At 44.3% G+C, this 16,533-nt stretch overlaps 3 protein-coding genes across 3 annotated transcripts; 2 read left to right on the forward strand and 1 right to left on the reverse strand.

Moving 5' to 3' along the window:
- The first annotated feature begins 246 nt into the window (after positions 1–246).
- On the forward strand, positions 247–6,768 carry LOC122320282. Its single transcript, XM_043208445.1, has 2 exons — positions 247–584; positions 6,707–6,768. The coding sequence occupies exons 1-2, from the start codon at positions 308–310 to the stop codon at positions 6,766–6,768; spliced, it is 339 nt and encodes a 112-aa protein (XP_043064380.1). The 5' UTR covers positions 247–307.
- Positions 6,769–8,400: 1,632 nt separating this feature from the next.
- Positions 8,401–9,217, forward strand: LOC122320283. The gene is made up of 2 exons (XM_043208446.1): positions 8,401–8,553; positions 8,690–9,217. Exons 1-2 carry the CDS (start codon positions 8,401–8,403, stop codon positions 9,215–9,217), a joined length of 681 nt encoding a protein of 226 aa, XP_043064381.1.
- A 453-nt stretch (positions 9,218–9,670) lies between these two features.
- On the reverse strand, positions 9,671–12,472 carry LOC122320284. The gene has a single exon (XM_043208447.1). The coding sequence runs from the start codon at positions 12,470–12,472 to the stop codon at positions 9,671–9,673; it is 2,802 nt and encodes a 933-aa protein (XP_043064382.1).
- Positions 12,473–16,533: the final 4,061 nt, after the last annotated feature.

Below are 16,533 nucleotides of genomic sequence, written 5' to 3' on the forward strand. Positions count from 1 at the left end.
GCTAAAATCCAAGTTATAAGGTAATGGCGTCTCTCTTTTATCAATATGAACAACTCCAATTTTTTTAAAATTGCATCCCAACATTCAGATTCAAGGACAAATTCACCACCGAGCGGGCGCTTTGTTACCACCACAAAACAAAGATCATAAATTCCTTCAGATCTTTTTCATTGGTGATTCGGCAATTGAACTAAATCACCGCTGTGCAATTTTTACTGCAACTTAACGTGAAATTATCGAACAATTGCAAAATCCTTTCCATGAGCATAATGAATTGGTCAGATTGTTCAAAACCGCATTGGATATAATGCATTATGATGAACACAAAATCATTATCAGCGCTGACAAAAGACCCACAGGTAGCCATGCAAGACAATTTGATGCTCCCACTATCAATGAAGTCGCAGTGGTGATTGTTGGCGAGAATGTGGAATCACGCGATATTGTTCTTAAGCGTCGGGATGATGGCCAATTGCAGCGAGTTTATGAGACTCATCGGTCATATGATGCTCTTCAATACCCGTTGATGTTCTGTCGTGGAGATGGTTATCACTTCAACATAAAGATGGTTAATCCAATGACAGGTTTGTTTACAAGCTATTACTTCTTTTTGATTCTATAACTAGGTTTGAATTAAAACTTTAGGAGAAGAAACGAATAAGAAGGTCAGCTCTATGAATTTTTATGCGTATCGATTGATGATTCGACTAGATGTTGACAATCATCTGTTAAGATACCGCCGTTTGTTTCAACAGTACTGTGTCGACATTGTTGGCTGAAGCCAGTTTTCGTTTTTTATTTTTTGAATTGTTAGAATAAGTATTGTTGAATTGAATTTGAAGTTTACTGTAAGTTAGTTTAGGGCGAAGGCGGGAGCGCAATAAAGCTTTTGTTCGCTCTCTGCGAGTTCGCTCCGTCTTCGCCAACCTTCGGTAAGCTAGGCTTAAGTATGATTGTGGAGAATAGAGCATTCGTAAAATTTGATTTGAGTCGAGCGCACGCATCTTTTCGTTTTCGTCGTTTGCCAATAAAATTATTAATTAGCCACCCAAGTTCGGAAAATTAAATATTTAGAAAAACGCTTCTAAATTTTCATGGCGCCCCCGGGTGGACAAATTAATTAATTAAATAAAAGGCAACAAATTTTTTAAAAGTGACAGTGACACAAATAACATAAAAATGCAAGTGATTTGTTCTTGTGTTTTTTTTTGATACAGAAAGTTGCACAGAAATCCAAAACTGCGTGTGAAATACAAAGTTGCCCGCGACGTGTGTTTTAAAGAAAATATTAAGCTCCAGTTATTAATTTAATCGTGCCGGTCGCGAAATTAAATACCTAATTCGACGTTTCTGCCACCGACGAGGGATGCCCTGCGATTGTTCGAGTTGCAAAAGGAAAGTGGCAGCTGGATTGAAAGATCCAAACGAAGAACCGAAGGTATTTGTGCAAAAAATTGAAAGCTGAGTTTTGACAAAAAACTAGAAATATTTGTTAATTGTCTAGTGCTGAAAAATTGCACCTCGCTTTCAATTCTTGGCACATATGTACAATATAGTAGAGCTAAATTGCATGCAAAATAAAATTAAAACAATTTTAATAATTTCAAAAAGTAGCAAAATATTAAAGGCATTATATATATATATATATATATATATATATATATATATATATATATATAAATACCTAATATATTTACAAGTGCTAAATTGATGTATACTATTTGAACCAATTTGGATGCAACTTTTTTTTAATTGTGTTAAATTATAGCAATCACTGTCGCCCTCCTTGTTTTTAATTATCGTTAAAACCTCGCAAGTTAATAGTTGGGAAGTTAATCTGAGCCGTTATACACAAATAAATAAGCCTTATATACAAGCACCTGCAGCGGTAAACTTTTTTTCGTTTTCGCTTTCGCTTGGTCGCCGCTAGCAGCGTTGTTGTTGGGTTCTTGTCATTTGGGCGCGCTACAGGTTAACGGACCGTCAAGTGACGCGCTACCCCGCATTCGGTTGGGTATATTGTTTTTCGCCGTCGTTTGCACCCACTATTAATTTTGATACTTCGTGTCTCGATATTCAATTTAAAAATTATTTTCGTTGTTTCTCACTTTTAAATAATTATTTAATAATAATATGTAATTATTTCATATTTTTTTTTTTCGAACAAATTTAATAATTTATAAATTATTATTTTTTTGTGGTTTAATTCGAAAATTAATTTCATTTAAATTTTTCACACTTGGTCCTTTAATAATTTACTTTAATAAATTTGGTTTTTGATAATTTAATTCAAAAATGAGCCAAGAAAAGCCAAAAAGTAACCTTCTTGAAGACTTGAAAGCCAAGTTACAAAATCGAGTTAAAAGCATTCGCCGATTAAGTGATCGACTCGATTCTGGCGCGATCGCGATTAAAGAAGAAGAATTAAAATGTAGATTAGATACTTTAAACGCTGCAATTAATAAGGCAAATCAATTGCAAGAAGAGATAGAAGATATAGATGATGGCGATGAATTTAGAGATGAGTTGGAGGAGCTATCAATTGTGACCAAGGCAAAATTAATGTCGCTTTTGTCGGCCTTGAAGACAGCAAGCGATCCAAAAATTTCCGGATCAGCTTCTGTAGCCCCAACTCGAGCTCGACTTCCGAATTTGGCCTTGCCAAAGTTCAGCGGCAAATATTCGGAGTTTAAAAATTTCATCAGCCTTTTTGAAACTCTCGTTCATCAAGACGACAGCATTCCAGTTATCGAGAAATTTAACCACCTAATTTCGTGTCTCTCCGGTGAAGCCTTAGGGACTATTAAGGCTTATCAAGTCACCGCGAGCAATTATGAGAAGGCTATGGCCAGCCTTAAAAAAGTCTACGATAACGAATGCTTGATTTTTATGAATAATATCTCCACATTGTTCACTCTTCCAAAAATTACGCACCAATCAGCGTCTTCCTTAAGAAGCCTTATTGATACCGTTTCATCAATTTATGGATCATTGCTATCGATAGGAGATGATACAAAAATATCCAATGCAATGTTGATTTATCTCGTCTTGAACAGAGTAGACCCAGTGACTAAACAAAAATGGGAAAAACAGCTCGATTATGAAACTTTGCCGCTTTGGTCCGATTGTGAGAAGATGTTGAATCGCCGATATCAGCATTTATCTGCTGAGGAAACATCAAAACCAAAGCAAGATAAAATAATTCCGATCAAACATAATCGAAGCTCGTTTTCGTGTTCTTCGACCAACTCTAAGTCCGTGCAAGGTTGTAGCTATTGCAATGCTGGAGACCATGTCCTAGCGAACTGCAGTCCGTTTGGTCGGCTGTCAGTAATGCAAGGTTCGATTTTGTTAAATCTGCTTCTTTGTGCATTAATTGTCTGCGAAAGGGTCATACGGTTTCCAAATGCAAGAGTAGTAAATGTCGAGTTTGTGGTCGCTCGCATCACGTTTTACTGCCCAGGTATACCGTCTCCGAGAATAGTTTAGCGTTGCCACCACCCCAAGAGAGTCTGTCTCCCTCTAAAAGTCAGGATCAGCCTTCCACGTCACATGTTATGCATGCGACATCATTGGACAGGGTGATTTTAGCCACGTCGATCGTAAGTGTCCGCACGAAAAGCGGTGAATACATTTTGGCTCGAGCCCTTCTTGACTCTGGGTCTCAAGCCAATTTCGTTACAGAAGACCTTGCTCGCCGCTTACAGATCCGTAAAGAGGAATCGTGTATCAACTTACTTGGTATTGGCGAATCCAATTCTCAAGTTAAGAAAAAGGTACACACAGTGGTGAAGTCGCGAATAAATGGTAGTGAATTTTCGTTCGATTTTTGGATTTTGAAATCGATATCCGGATATCATCCGGACCAGTCTGTGAATATCAGTGACTGGAAAATTCCAAAGAACGTACCATTAGCAGACCCCTATTTCTACAAGCCACAAAGAATAGATATGTTGATAGGAGCAGAATCATTTTTCGAGCTTTTAGCTGTTGGTCAAATTAAGCAAGGTCCTGACTATCCAACTCTTCAAAAGACCCTACTTGGATGGGTTGTTTCAGGCAGATACAAGGCGTCTGCCCCAAGAGATGTTGTAAATAGTTTCAGTTGTAGTGAAGAGCTATTAGTATCGATTGATAGCACGCTACAAAAGTTTTGGTCACTGGAAGAAATGCCATCTATAAAGAAAATTCTATCACCCGAGCATAAGTTGTGTGAAGAACACTATAGAAAGACCACTCAGGTTTTGCCATCAGGTCGGTTTGAAGTTAGATTGCCGTTTAAATCTGATCCCACTGGATTGGGCAACTCATTCGAGGTTGCAAAAAGGAGATTTCTGTCGCTCGAAAGAAGGTTGTCGCGAGATCCTGAATTAAAGAAAATGTATCTCGAATTCATGGAAGAATACCTCGCGTTAGGTCATATGTCTCCAACAGACAATAGAGTTCCTTTGACTCCACATTATGTTATTCCGCATCAGTGTGTCCTTAGGCCCCAGAGTACGTCTACTAAGTTGCGGGTCGTGTTTGACGCCTCTTGCAAAACGTCATCTCAGGTGTCCCTAAATGATATCTTGATGGTAGGCCCAACTATCCAAGATGAGTTATACTCCACACTGCTCCGCTTCCGGCTGCACAGGTTTGCTCTGACAGCCGATGTTAAAAAAATGTATCGTCAAGTAATGGTAAATGAAGCGGATAGGCCATTTCAACTCATAGTGTGGAGAAGAGACCCCTCAGAATCCTTGAGATTATACCAGCTCAACACCGTAACATATGGAACTGGTCCAGCTCCATATCTAGCGATTCGGTGTTTAAAAAGGTTGAGTGAATCTGCCAAACTTTCATTCCGTAGAGCTTCTGAAGTGATTGGATCCGACTTTTACGTCGATGATATGCTAACTGGTGCTGCATGCGTCGAGGAGCTCAGATCTATTAGGTCTGAAGTGTCTCAGGTTCTTCAAACCGCCGGGTTTGAATTGACAAAGTGGTTTTCGAACTCACCTGAGGTCACCGCATCTGAGAGCACAGTTAAATCCATACCGATCTCGGATTCAGAGTCGACGAAGGCGTTAGGCATATCGTGGTTGCCTAACGAAGATTCTTTCAAGTTTGAAATTGACAATTCCGTCATGGGTCTCAGAGCGACAAAGCCGAACATACTATCGGTGCCATCGAAGCTGTTCGACCCCCTCGGCTTGCTTAGTCCTATCGTAATCAGAGGAAAAATCCTATTGCAGGAACTCTGGCTGAACAAGTTGGATTGGGATGAGTCGATTCCTGTGCATTTGGAAACTGCGTGGAATAAATTGAAAAATACATTGTCTCGTTTGGAAGAGATAACAATTCCGCGGTATGTGCACACCGATCCGATGTCACCGGTTCAATTGCATGCCTTTGCCGACGCATCCATGAGAGCTTATGGAGCTTGCGTCTATATTCGTAGCAAAACTGCAGAAGGTATTAAACTGTCATTACTGACGTCAAAATCTAAAGTAGCGCCGCTCAAGACTAAAACGCTCCCAAGGCTTGAGTTATGTGCCGCTCACCTTCTCGCAGATCTCTGTCACAGAATCAAACCCCTATTAAAGGTCCCTATCGAACGAATAGTATATTGGTCGGACTCGGAAGTTACGTTGCATTGGATTCGATCCCATCCGTCTTCTTTGTCGATATTCGTCTCGAATAGGGTAGCGGAGATTCAGGAGTGGTCAGGAGAAGCTACGTGGCGGCATGTCCCAACTAAACAGAACCCAGCAGATATGGTATCAAGAGGATGTGACATAGAGGAAATTAGTGATTCAATCTGGTTTACTGGACCATCCTTTTTAAAGAATGAAGAAGAGACCTGGCCCAAAAATGCACATTTCGTTCTTGATGAAAAGGTCCTAATTGAAGAATCAAGGAAGACTGTGGTAACGATGGCCGCCACGGTACGGAAGTCGGAACTGGTAGATGTCATCGAGGGATTTTCGTCACACCTCAAGCTGCTTAGAGGGTTCGGTTACATGTTCCGCTTTATAAGGAAATGCAGAGACAAGAGTATAGTTTTTGAAAAAACTCTGTCTCCGAATGAGTACAACGAAGCCTTTTTAAAAATTGTCGAGACCATCCAGAAACACGAGTATCACGAAGTTCTAGAAAAAGTTCGGAAGAACTCCAGAGTTGGCCCAAGTCTTCAACGATTGAACCCATTCATTCATGAAGACTCAGGCACTTGGTGTAATTTTTCGTTGTTGCGAGTTGGGGGGCGATTAGCAAATGCTCCTATAACGTACGATGCCAAGTTTCCCCTGCTGTTGACAAAATGCTCCCAATTTGTACAGAGCTATGTCCGGCATTTGCATCTAACCAATTTTCATGTCGGGCCACGAGCACTTGTGAGTCTCCTTCGACAGCGTATTTGGATCGTAAACGCTCAGGAGGTCTGCAGTCAAATAGTTCGATCATGTATTCGCTGCTTTAAATGCAAGCCTCGACTAATGACACAAATTATGGGAAATTTACCCGCAGATCGTCTCCGTGCTCTCCGCCCATTTACTATCTGTGGCGTTGATTTTTGTGGCCCCGTCTATACGACATTGAAAATTCGTGGAAGGCCTCCTTATAAGTCCAACATAGCGCTTTTTGTGTGTTTTGCGTCCAAAGCGGTTCATTTAGAAATTGTGTCAGACTTAACCACTAACTCCTTCTTATTGGCTTTCCAAAGGTTCGTTGGGCGCCGAGGATGCCCTCGCACAGTCCATTGCGACAACGCGACGAACTTCGTAGGAGCCAGTCGCCACTTCCAAGGCCTTCGGGAGCGGATCGAAAAGGAGGCAGACGCCATACGCAAATTCGCATCAAAAAGCGGATGCGAGTTTGCGTTCACACCGCCTCGGGCTCCGCACATGGGCGGTCTTTGGGAGGCAGGTGTGAAGTCTGCCAAGAACCTACTCCTACGAGCGGTAGGCAGCGCGCTCCTAACCGCAGAGGAGCTGGAGACGGTGCTCGTCGGGATCGAGGCGGTGCTGAACTCCCGGCCGCTAGGCGCGCTATCCAACGATCCCAGCGACGGAGAAGCGCTAACACCAGGGCACCTGCTGACAGGCGGGCCACTATTCCCCATCCCAGCACTCCGGACCCCGGACCAGGCGGGTCTCAGTTGCTTGCGGCGATGGCAACTTGTCTCGTCAGCCAGGCAAATGTTCTGGCGGCGATGGTCCCTGGATTATGTGCTGGGCCTGTAAATTCGGGGCAAGTGGCACCAGGAGCAGCCCAACATCCAGGAAGGACAACTGGTCGTCGTCGCCGAGGACAACCTGCCGCCTCAACAATGGCTGATAGGGAGGATCATCGCCACTCACGCAGGAGAGGACGGCATGGTCAGGGTCGTCGAAGTGAGGACCAGCGGAGGAGGGATTTTTAAGCGGGCCATCCATAAATTGGCGCCGCTTCCAATATGTTGAAGCCGGACGGGCCTTCAACGGGGCCGGTGTTGGCTGAAGCCAGTTTTCGTTTTTTATTTTTTGAATTGTTAGAATAAGTATTGTTGAATTGAATTTGAAGTTTACTGTAAGTTAGTTTAGGGCGAAGGCGGGAGCGCAATAAAGCTTTTGTTCGCTCTCTGCGAGTTCGCTCCGTCTTCGCCAACCTTCGGTAAGCTAGGCTTAAGTATGATTGTGGAGAATAGAGCATTCGTAAAATTTGATTTGAGTCGAGCGCACGCATCTTTTCGTTTTCGTCGTTTGCCAATAAAATTATTAATTAACCACCCAAGTTCGGAAAATTAAATATTTAGAAAAACCCTTCAGATCTTTTTCATTGGTGATTCGGCAATTGAACTAAATCACCGCTGTGCAATTTTTACTGCAACTTAACGTGAAATTATCGAACAATTGCAAAATCCTTTCCATGAGCATAATGAATTGGTCAGATTGTTCAAAACCGCATTGGATATAATGCATTATGACGAACACAAAATCATTATCAGCGCTGACAAAAGACCCACAGGTAGCCATGCAAGACAATTTGATGCTCCCACTATCAATGAAGTCGCAGTGGTGATTGTTGGCGAGAATGTGGAATCACGCGATATTGTTCTTAAGCGTCGGGATGATGGCCAATTGCAGCGAGTTTATGAGACTCATCGGTCATATGATGCTCTTCAATACCCGTTGATGTTCTGTCGTGGAGAAGATGGTTATCACTTCAACATAAAGATGGTTAATCCAATGACAGGTTTGTTTACAAGTTATCACTTCTTTTTGATTCTATAACTAGGTTTGAATTAAAACTTTAGGAGAAGAAACGAATAAGAAGGTCAGCTCTATGAATTTTTATGCGTATCGATTGATAGTTCGACTAGATGTTGACAATCATCTGTTAAGATACCGCCGTTTGTTTCAACAGTACTGTGTCGACATGTACGTCAAAGTAGAAACGGAACGTCTCAATTTTATTCGTTTTAATCAGTCGAAGTTGCGCTCAGACGAGTACATCCACTTGCGTGACGCCATCGCTACTGAAGGACACGCGGCCAACATCGGTTGTTTGACCATTCTCCCAGCTTCTTATGTTGGAAGCCCGCGCCATATGCATGAGTATGCTCAAGATGCGATGACGTATGTCCGGAATTACGGGCGCCCGGATTTATTCATCACGTTCACGTGCACTCCGAAATGGCCCGAAATTACCAATCTGTTGCTTCCAGGACAAGCATCCAGTGATCGACCGGACATGGACTGCACGAGTATTCAAGCAAAAGATCACAGTACTTATGGATTACATTGTGAAGCAGAAGGTTTTCGGCGCAGTTCGTTGTTGGATGTACTCGGTTGAGTGGCAGAAGCGTGGTTTACCACATGCGCACATTCTGCTCTGGATGTTCGACAAGATCAGACCAGATCATATTGATTCGATTATTTCAGCTGAAATACCAGATAAACAAACTGATCCCGAGCTGTATTCCATTGTGACAACGAGCATGATCCATGGCCCTTGCGGTGTCCACAACCCAGAATCAGTATGCATGGAAAACGGAAACTGCACAAAACGATTTCCCCGTCCGTTTACGGCTGAAACAATCAGTGGAAACGATGGATATCCATTGTATAGGCGTCGTTCTCCAGATGATAACGGCAAATGGATCGAACTAATGGTGAAACGTAACGAAACAAACGTAACAGTAATCGTGGATAACCGCTGGATCGTTCCATATTTCCCGCTGTTGGGTCAATGAGCTTTTTCAAAGAACATTCCCTTAACGGTGCACAAATAAAATAATAACGCACAAATTTCGAACTAAAATGCACTCATTTATTATTTGGCACCAAGGCCTTAATTATACAAAGTTATTGTTTGTTAGCTTTGGTTAGGCAGGCAGACCGAATTGTCTGTGCCTTTTGCAGTGAAAAGATATGTTGGGCAGGAAGACCGATTTGTCTGTGCCTTTAGCGAAAGTATATATAGGCGCGAGCAAGCGATCAGCGGCGTTCGTGCCTTCTTGTATCCGAGTACGAATTGAATTACATGAAGCTTGCCGTGGACGAAGGGCCAGGCAGCGATAAGCGAAAAGTGCAAAAAAGGTAGTTAGCAATGACAATTAAATCAGTGTTGCCGCGCAGGGCAAATAGCAAAACAAAAGGCAAACATCGAGAAAGTAGTTATACGTTACGATTTGAAATTAGTTATTTTATTTAGTTTGCGGCATGACCGAACATTCTCCCTCCGTTGGAAGACCAAGGCTTTCAACCAGATCCTGCTTCGGCAGCACGCACAGTTTGCGGACAGCTCTTCGAGTGACTCCAGTTGAAGTTCGTATCACTGCCACCCGAGCAACTCCATCGGATCCAGGCACCAATTCCATGACTCTGGCTAATGGCCACTTAAGCGGAGGCAAATTCTCATTCTGGACCAAGACGACATCGTTGATTTGCAGCGCAGGTTTGGGAGTGCGCCACTTTGACCGTTGCTGTAACAGGGTCAAGTACTCTTCACGCCACCGTGACCAGAAAATTTGTTGGAAGTAGGAAATTCTCTGCCAGCGGTCCAAGCGGTTGAAGTTCAGCTTTGTGACGTCAGGCTCTGAGTACAACACCAGAGGAACTGTGCCAAGAAAGTGTGCAGGAGTTAGCGCCTCAAGATCTGCCGGATTCTCTGAAAGAGGAAGTAAAGGTCGTGAGTTTACAATCGCCGCAATGTGGCAAACGAGAGTACGCAATGCATCGAACGATAATAACGATGGGCCAACAGAACGGTAGAAATGAAATTTGGCCGTTTTTACTGCAGCCTCCCAGAGACCTCCAAAGTGAGGTGAACGAGGGGGAATAAAACGCCACTCAATCGAATCTTCCAGGCAGAATTCTTCAATCGCTCGAATGTGGGGGCTCGATAAGAACAGATTCTTCAGCTCAGCTAGCTCGTTCTTGGCTCCAACGAAGTTCGTGGCATTATCCGACCATATTCGGACAGGTTTGCCTCTGGTAAGAATAAACCGCTTCAGTGCTCCCAAAAATGCTTGTGTCGAAAGATCCTGGACAAGCTCCAGATGGATCGCTTTCGTCGCGAAACAGATGAAGACGCAGACGTATGTTTTCACAGGCACCTTGCTTCGAACTCCGGTTTTGTAATAAAATGGACCGCAGAAGTCCAGACCAATAACCATGAACGTAGACGTAGCGTTTACGCGATCCTTGGGCAAGTCAGCCATTATGTGTTGAGAAAGCTGTGGCTTGGCACGAAAGCATATGACGCATTTTGAAGTTGCAGCTGACACTGTTTTCCGGCCACCTATCGGCCAAAACTGAAGGCGCATGTGAGCGAGCAGAGCTCGTGGACCAGAATGCAAGTTCCTCCGATGCAAGTCCAGTATAATGGCACGTGTAACTGGATGCTTGCGTGGCAGTATGACAGGATGCTGCGCATTGTAATCCAAGGACGAATTCTGTAGACGGCCACCAACTCGCATCAGACCGAAGCTATCGATGAATGGCAAAAGAGAGGACAACGGGCTGGATGATGAAATTTGCTGCTTAGAATGCACTCTCCAGTAGTCATCAGCCAGGTTGCTTATCTGGATACATCTGATGAGCATCTGAGTGCCCATTTTGACATCTTCGACGGCAAGACCAGGACGTCTTATACGGTGTGCAAATTTGTATACATATCCAAAGGTGTGGGTCATCTTTTGCCAGGAATTCAAAAACTTGCATTTTAAAGTCAGATCCAATTCGGTAGCGACGCCAACCAAAATGCGCTTTCTGAGCTCGGGCAGAGTCTTCACAGGCAAACAAGATTCAGGCCAATCGTGCTGATTCTTGAGAAGAAACGCTGGGCCTCTGAACCAAAGGGCAGATTCCAGAAGCTCAGTCGGGGAAGCACCTCTTGACAAGATGTCGGCTGGATTGCAGTCAGTCGGTACATAGCGCCAATTCATGCCACTGGATAGCTCTTGAATTAAAGAAATTCGATTAGCAATAAATATTTGGAAACGTGAAGGTTCATCGCTTATCCATGATAAAGCTACAGCGGAATCCGACCAGCAATAAAACGGGCAATCGAAGAGATCCATGTTGCGTACGTCCCGCATCAGCTGGGCCAGTAACACGGCAGCGCACAGCTCCAATTTAGGAACTGTGAGAGTCTTCAAAGGTGCTACACGAGACTTTGAACAAAACAGATGCACTTCTCGCTTGCCCTCAGCTATTGAAACGAGATAAATGCATCCACCGTAGGCGTCGATGCTGGCGTCACAGAATCCGTGAATCTCAATAGCACCATTTGGATGCAGCGCACGTCGAGGAAACTTCATTTGCTGGGTACGACTCATGTCGGATGACAACTTCAGCCACGATGAGTTGAGTGCCTCAGGAAAGCTCTCATCCCACTCCAACTTTTCTCTCCAGACTTGTTGCTGGAAGATTTTGGCCTTGGCAACTACAGGACCAATGAGACCAAGAGGATCGTAAATCCGAGCAATTGTGGACAGCACCAGTCGTTTACAAGGCTTTGGAGAGACCTGTATGGGAGAAAAAGAGAAACGAAACACATCCGCTGCAGGGTCCCAAGCAAGACCCAGTGCCTTGGTAAAGTCGCTGCCATCGTCGAACTTCAGGAATGTTTCCTTTTCCGAGTCAGCAATCTGATCAAGGACATCGCGGTCGTTGGAACACCATTTCCGGAGTTTGAAACCACCTCGTGACAGCAAGTTGGTGGTTTGAGACATGACTTCGAGGACCTCCTGTGCTGATTTTCCTCCTGTGATCAAATCGTCAACGTAGAAGTCTCGCAAGATGGTTTTGGAGCCGATTGGAAATGAACTCTTCTCATCACTCGCCAATTGATGCATCGTTCGAAGGGATAAAAAGGCTGCAGGCTTGGTTCCATAAGTCACGGTATCCAGCTTGAATACCTGCACCTCCTGGTCCAGTGAGTCACGCCAAAGAATACATTGGAAGTAGCTATCGGGTTCAGCCACGCGAACACACCGATACATCTTGCAGACGTCACCAGTCAATGCAACAGGGAAAGTCCGAAACTGTAACAGCGTGTTGAACAGCTTTTGTTGAATGGTAGGCCCTCCCATTAAAACCTCGTTCAGCGAGTATCCACTACGTTTTGGCAGACCCATCAAAAACGACTCGCAATTTAGTCGTGGTGCTATCTTCCTTGAAAACGCAGTGGTTTGGCAGAAAATATTTGCAAAGACTCAAGGAGTCTTTGGGCACAAGAGACATGTGGTTTAAATCCAGATATTCGCGAATGAATGCCGAATATTGGACCTTGACATCTGGCTTGCGCTGTAGCTTGTTCTCTAAATTGAGAAAGCGACGATAGGCTTGATTGTAAGATTCACCCAGCAATTCTAAAGTGTTCTTTGCAGGCAATTTTACGGAATATTCACCTGAGTCCAAGCGACGAAAATTGGTCATGAAATGAGCCTCACACTCTAGTTCTTCTTTGGTGGCTGTGACCACGCCATCTCCACAACTCTCAACCTCCCAGAAGCGACGAACTAGCTCATCCATACGACCTTCGGCAGCAACCAATTCACGCTGGACAGCTTGACCCTGCAACGCAGTTGCCTTGATTGAGGAAGATCCTCCTCCGGTTACGATCCAACCAAGTCTCGTTTTCTGCAATAGGGGTAACCCAGCAGCTAACTTAATCTGCCCTACGGATAATAGTTCAAAGAACATGCTTGCTCCAATCAAAAGATCAATACGCTGAGACTTATAAAATTCAGGATCGGCCAACTGAATATTAGACGGAATTTTCTGCGAATTGCCGGACCCTTTCGCTTACCCATTTCGCGATTCAATCTTATTTTTGCAGATATGACCAGCTCCTCAAAGTCATCTCGAACCATGCTTCCGATTTCGTCAAAGTCCAGCTCCTCAAGTCTGTCATGGATCTGAAGAAATGCGGTCTTGCTCTCGTCCAGGGCTTGAACACGAAGTTGCAGTTCTTCCTCGGTCATATTCTGAAGCATCTCGTTGGTCAGGGTCTTCTCGAAGGCTTTAGCTTTCGAAAGCATTGAGCCAGCCTTCAATTTATAAAATTTTGCTCCCGCAACTGGAGCAGCAACCGCTGTGTCCGTTGACATGTTGTTTGTATGGGGTTTTATAACTTTAAAAATTAGTCACTTGCAAACTGATATAGTCCCACTGTGCACAGATTAGCGCCAAAATTGTGCGTCTATTTGAATATATATATATAGATATATATATAGGCACTGAACCCGCGAACAAAAACGTTTGTCGCCGCTGTAAAAACGTTTAAAGCGGGAACGACGGCACAAAGAGGACACGAAAATTCACTTGCGATGCGCGGGGGCGGGTGTGTGCAAGGGTCTAGGTTACAGCTTGCGCTTATGTGCACAGAGCAACGAAACTATGTATAGGCGCGATCACCAACTTTAAACCGAACGAAAATAATAAGATTATTTGTTCGATTTTCGAATTTCTATTGTTTAACGATTACGTCGGGGTCACCAAAATGTTGGGTCAATGAGCTTTTTCAAAGACCATTCCCTTAACGGTGCACAAATAAAATAATAACGCACAAATTTCGAACTAAAATGCACTCATTTATTATTTGGCACCAAGGCCTTAATTATACAAAGTTATTGTTTGTTAGCTTTGGTTAGGCAGGCAGACCGAATTGTCTGTGCCTTTTGCAGCGGAAAGATATGTTGGGCAGGCAGACCGATTTGTCTGTGCCTTTAGCGAAAGTATATATAGGCGCGAGCAAGCGATCAGCGGCGTTAGTGCCTTCTTGTATCCGAGTACGAATTGAATTACATGAAGCTTGCCGTGGACGAAGGGCCAGGCAGCGATAAGCGAAAAGTGCAAAAAAGGTAGTTAGCAATGACAATTAAATCAGTGTTGCCGCGCAGGGCAAATAGCAAAACAAAAGGCAAACATCGAGAAAGTAGTTATACGTTACGATTTGAAATTAGTTATTTTATTTAGTTTGCGGCATGACCGAACACCCGCTTTTATCGAAAACGTTCTCAACGCATTGCAATGTTGAGTACTGCAACTCTATCAAATCCATCAAATACGTTTGCAAATATGTGAACAAAAGGCGCGACATGGCGGTGTTCGGCATTGCTGATCCGAATGCAAACGACGAGGTGACGAAATTTCAACTTGGACGCTACGTTAGTTGTAACGAGGCCATTTGGCGGATATTTTCATTTCCGATTCATGAACGTCACCCGACTGTCGTGCACTTATCTGTTCACTTGGAGAACGGCCAGCGTGTCTACTTTACGGAAGTGAACGCAGCGCAAAGAGCAGAACGGCCACCAGCGACAACGTTGACAAATTTCTTTTCGACATGCGAAAGCGATCCGTTCGCAAGGACTTTACTCTATTCTGAGATGCCACGCTATTATACATGGAACGCTGCATCGAAGAAGTTTCAGCGCCGGAAGAGAGGTGATACTGTTGCTGGCTTCGCTGATTTCTATTCGACAGATGCGCTCGGACGAATATACACAGTTCATCCACGTCAAGATGAATGCTTCTATCTTCGCTTGCTTTTGGTGAACATTAGAGGCCCAACATCCTTCGAGTCGCTGCGTACTGTGGATGGTGTGCTGTGCGCCACTTTTCGGGAGGCTTGCCAACGTTTGAAATTGCTCAAAAACGACGCTCATTGGGACTCAACGATCGCCGATGCCACGGTTTCTGCGTCAATGAATCAAATCCACACATTATTCGCAACAATCATAGCTATGTGTCATCCGTCGAACCCGACCGCATTGTGGGACAAATACAAGGACCAAATGGTGGACGATATTTTGAACAGAGTACGCAGGACAAGTTCTAATTTTAATCTTGGCATTAACGAAGATATGTACAACGAAGCATTAGTACGGATCGAAGACATGTGCATGCTCATGTGCGGCAGTCTACTATCGACATTGGGAATGCCAGCGCCAAATCGTTCAGTGTACGATACTTTCAATCGCGAATTTCAACGGGAGCAACACTACAATCACAATAACCTGGCCGAAAGAGTTCGAACAAATGTGCCGCTTTTGAATGCCGAGCAGAAGAAAGTGTACGATTCGATAATGAAGGTTGTTGACGATGAAACGGGAGGCTTATACTTTATCGAAGGCGCAGGAGGCGGGAGTAAGCCAGTCATTGCGAGATGAGATACGCCAAGGTTTCCTCGAGATGATGAAGCTCTTAAATGAGGCTCTCAGGCCAGCAGATCCACGGCCGTCGCCCGCGGCCAGAGAGCAGACAGATCGGCAACAACTGCCAGCAGCAGCTGAATCCAAATGGGCGTCGTATCAGAGGCAGGGGACCATCCCGAAGGGAAGCAGACCATGTCGGCCACCGCCGAAGCCCCAGCGAAGGATGGACGCATCATCGGATTGGGCCAACAGCAGTCCAGGTTTTCCTCCCGAGGCCGAGCAGCTCAGACGGCAGGATGGATATGGCCGAACCTGGCGCGTGGAAGACCACAGAGCTGGCGAGTTTACCACGCCAAAAACATCCGGCTGTAAGATGAAAAGGATACACAAAGGATACGAGCGCACAGAGATAGATCTATATACTTCAAGCGTGGGCCCCGCGTAGGGCGCCGTACGAACTTCTCGGATTCCTGGTCTCCTCCACAGCTACCAAGCATTTCATCGTTCCGCCAAACCTCGTTGTAGCACCTCTCGAAATCCTTGGTTGATGTTGCAGTTGGAGACGATTCCAGGAGGAGCTATCGATAGGTTAGTTCAGGTAGTTATGATTAGGGCAGCGCCACCTTTTGGGTTATGGGCGAATCATCTAACATGTAAAATGTTAGCATGTAATCTCGGCTTAGGGGATTCTCTTAGATGGCCTTGGAGACGTCCATTGACCCATCGTCGAAAGAGCCTAAGAAAGATGGTAGGATGGTAATATGGCGTGATAAAACGGATCACCGGTTAGTAGTGCCCGGAGAGTAAAGAAGTAATTGTGTGTAAATTCGTTGAAGTGAGTTAGTTTTTTGTCTTGGTTAATTTTTGAAAATGTAAAATATCATTTTTTTTTGTTTAGTGAA

Source organism: Drosophila ficusphila, unplaced genomic scaffold (assembly GCF_018152265.1).
Source record: "Drosophila ficusphila isolate 14025-0441.05 unplaced genomic scaffold, ASM1815226v1 contig_47, whole genome shotgun sequence".
Classification (NCBI taxonomy): Eukaryota; Metazoa; Arthropoda; class Insecta; order Diptera; family Drosophilidae; genus Drosophila; species Drosophila ficusphila.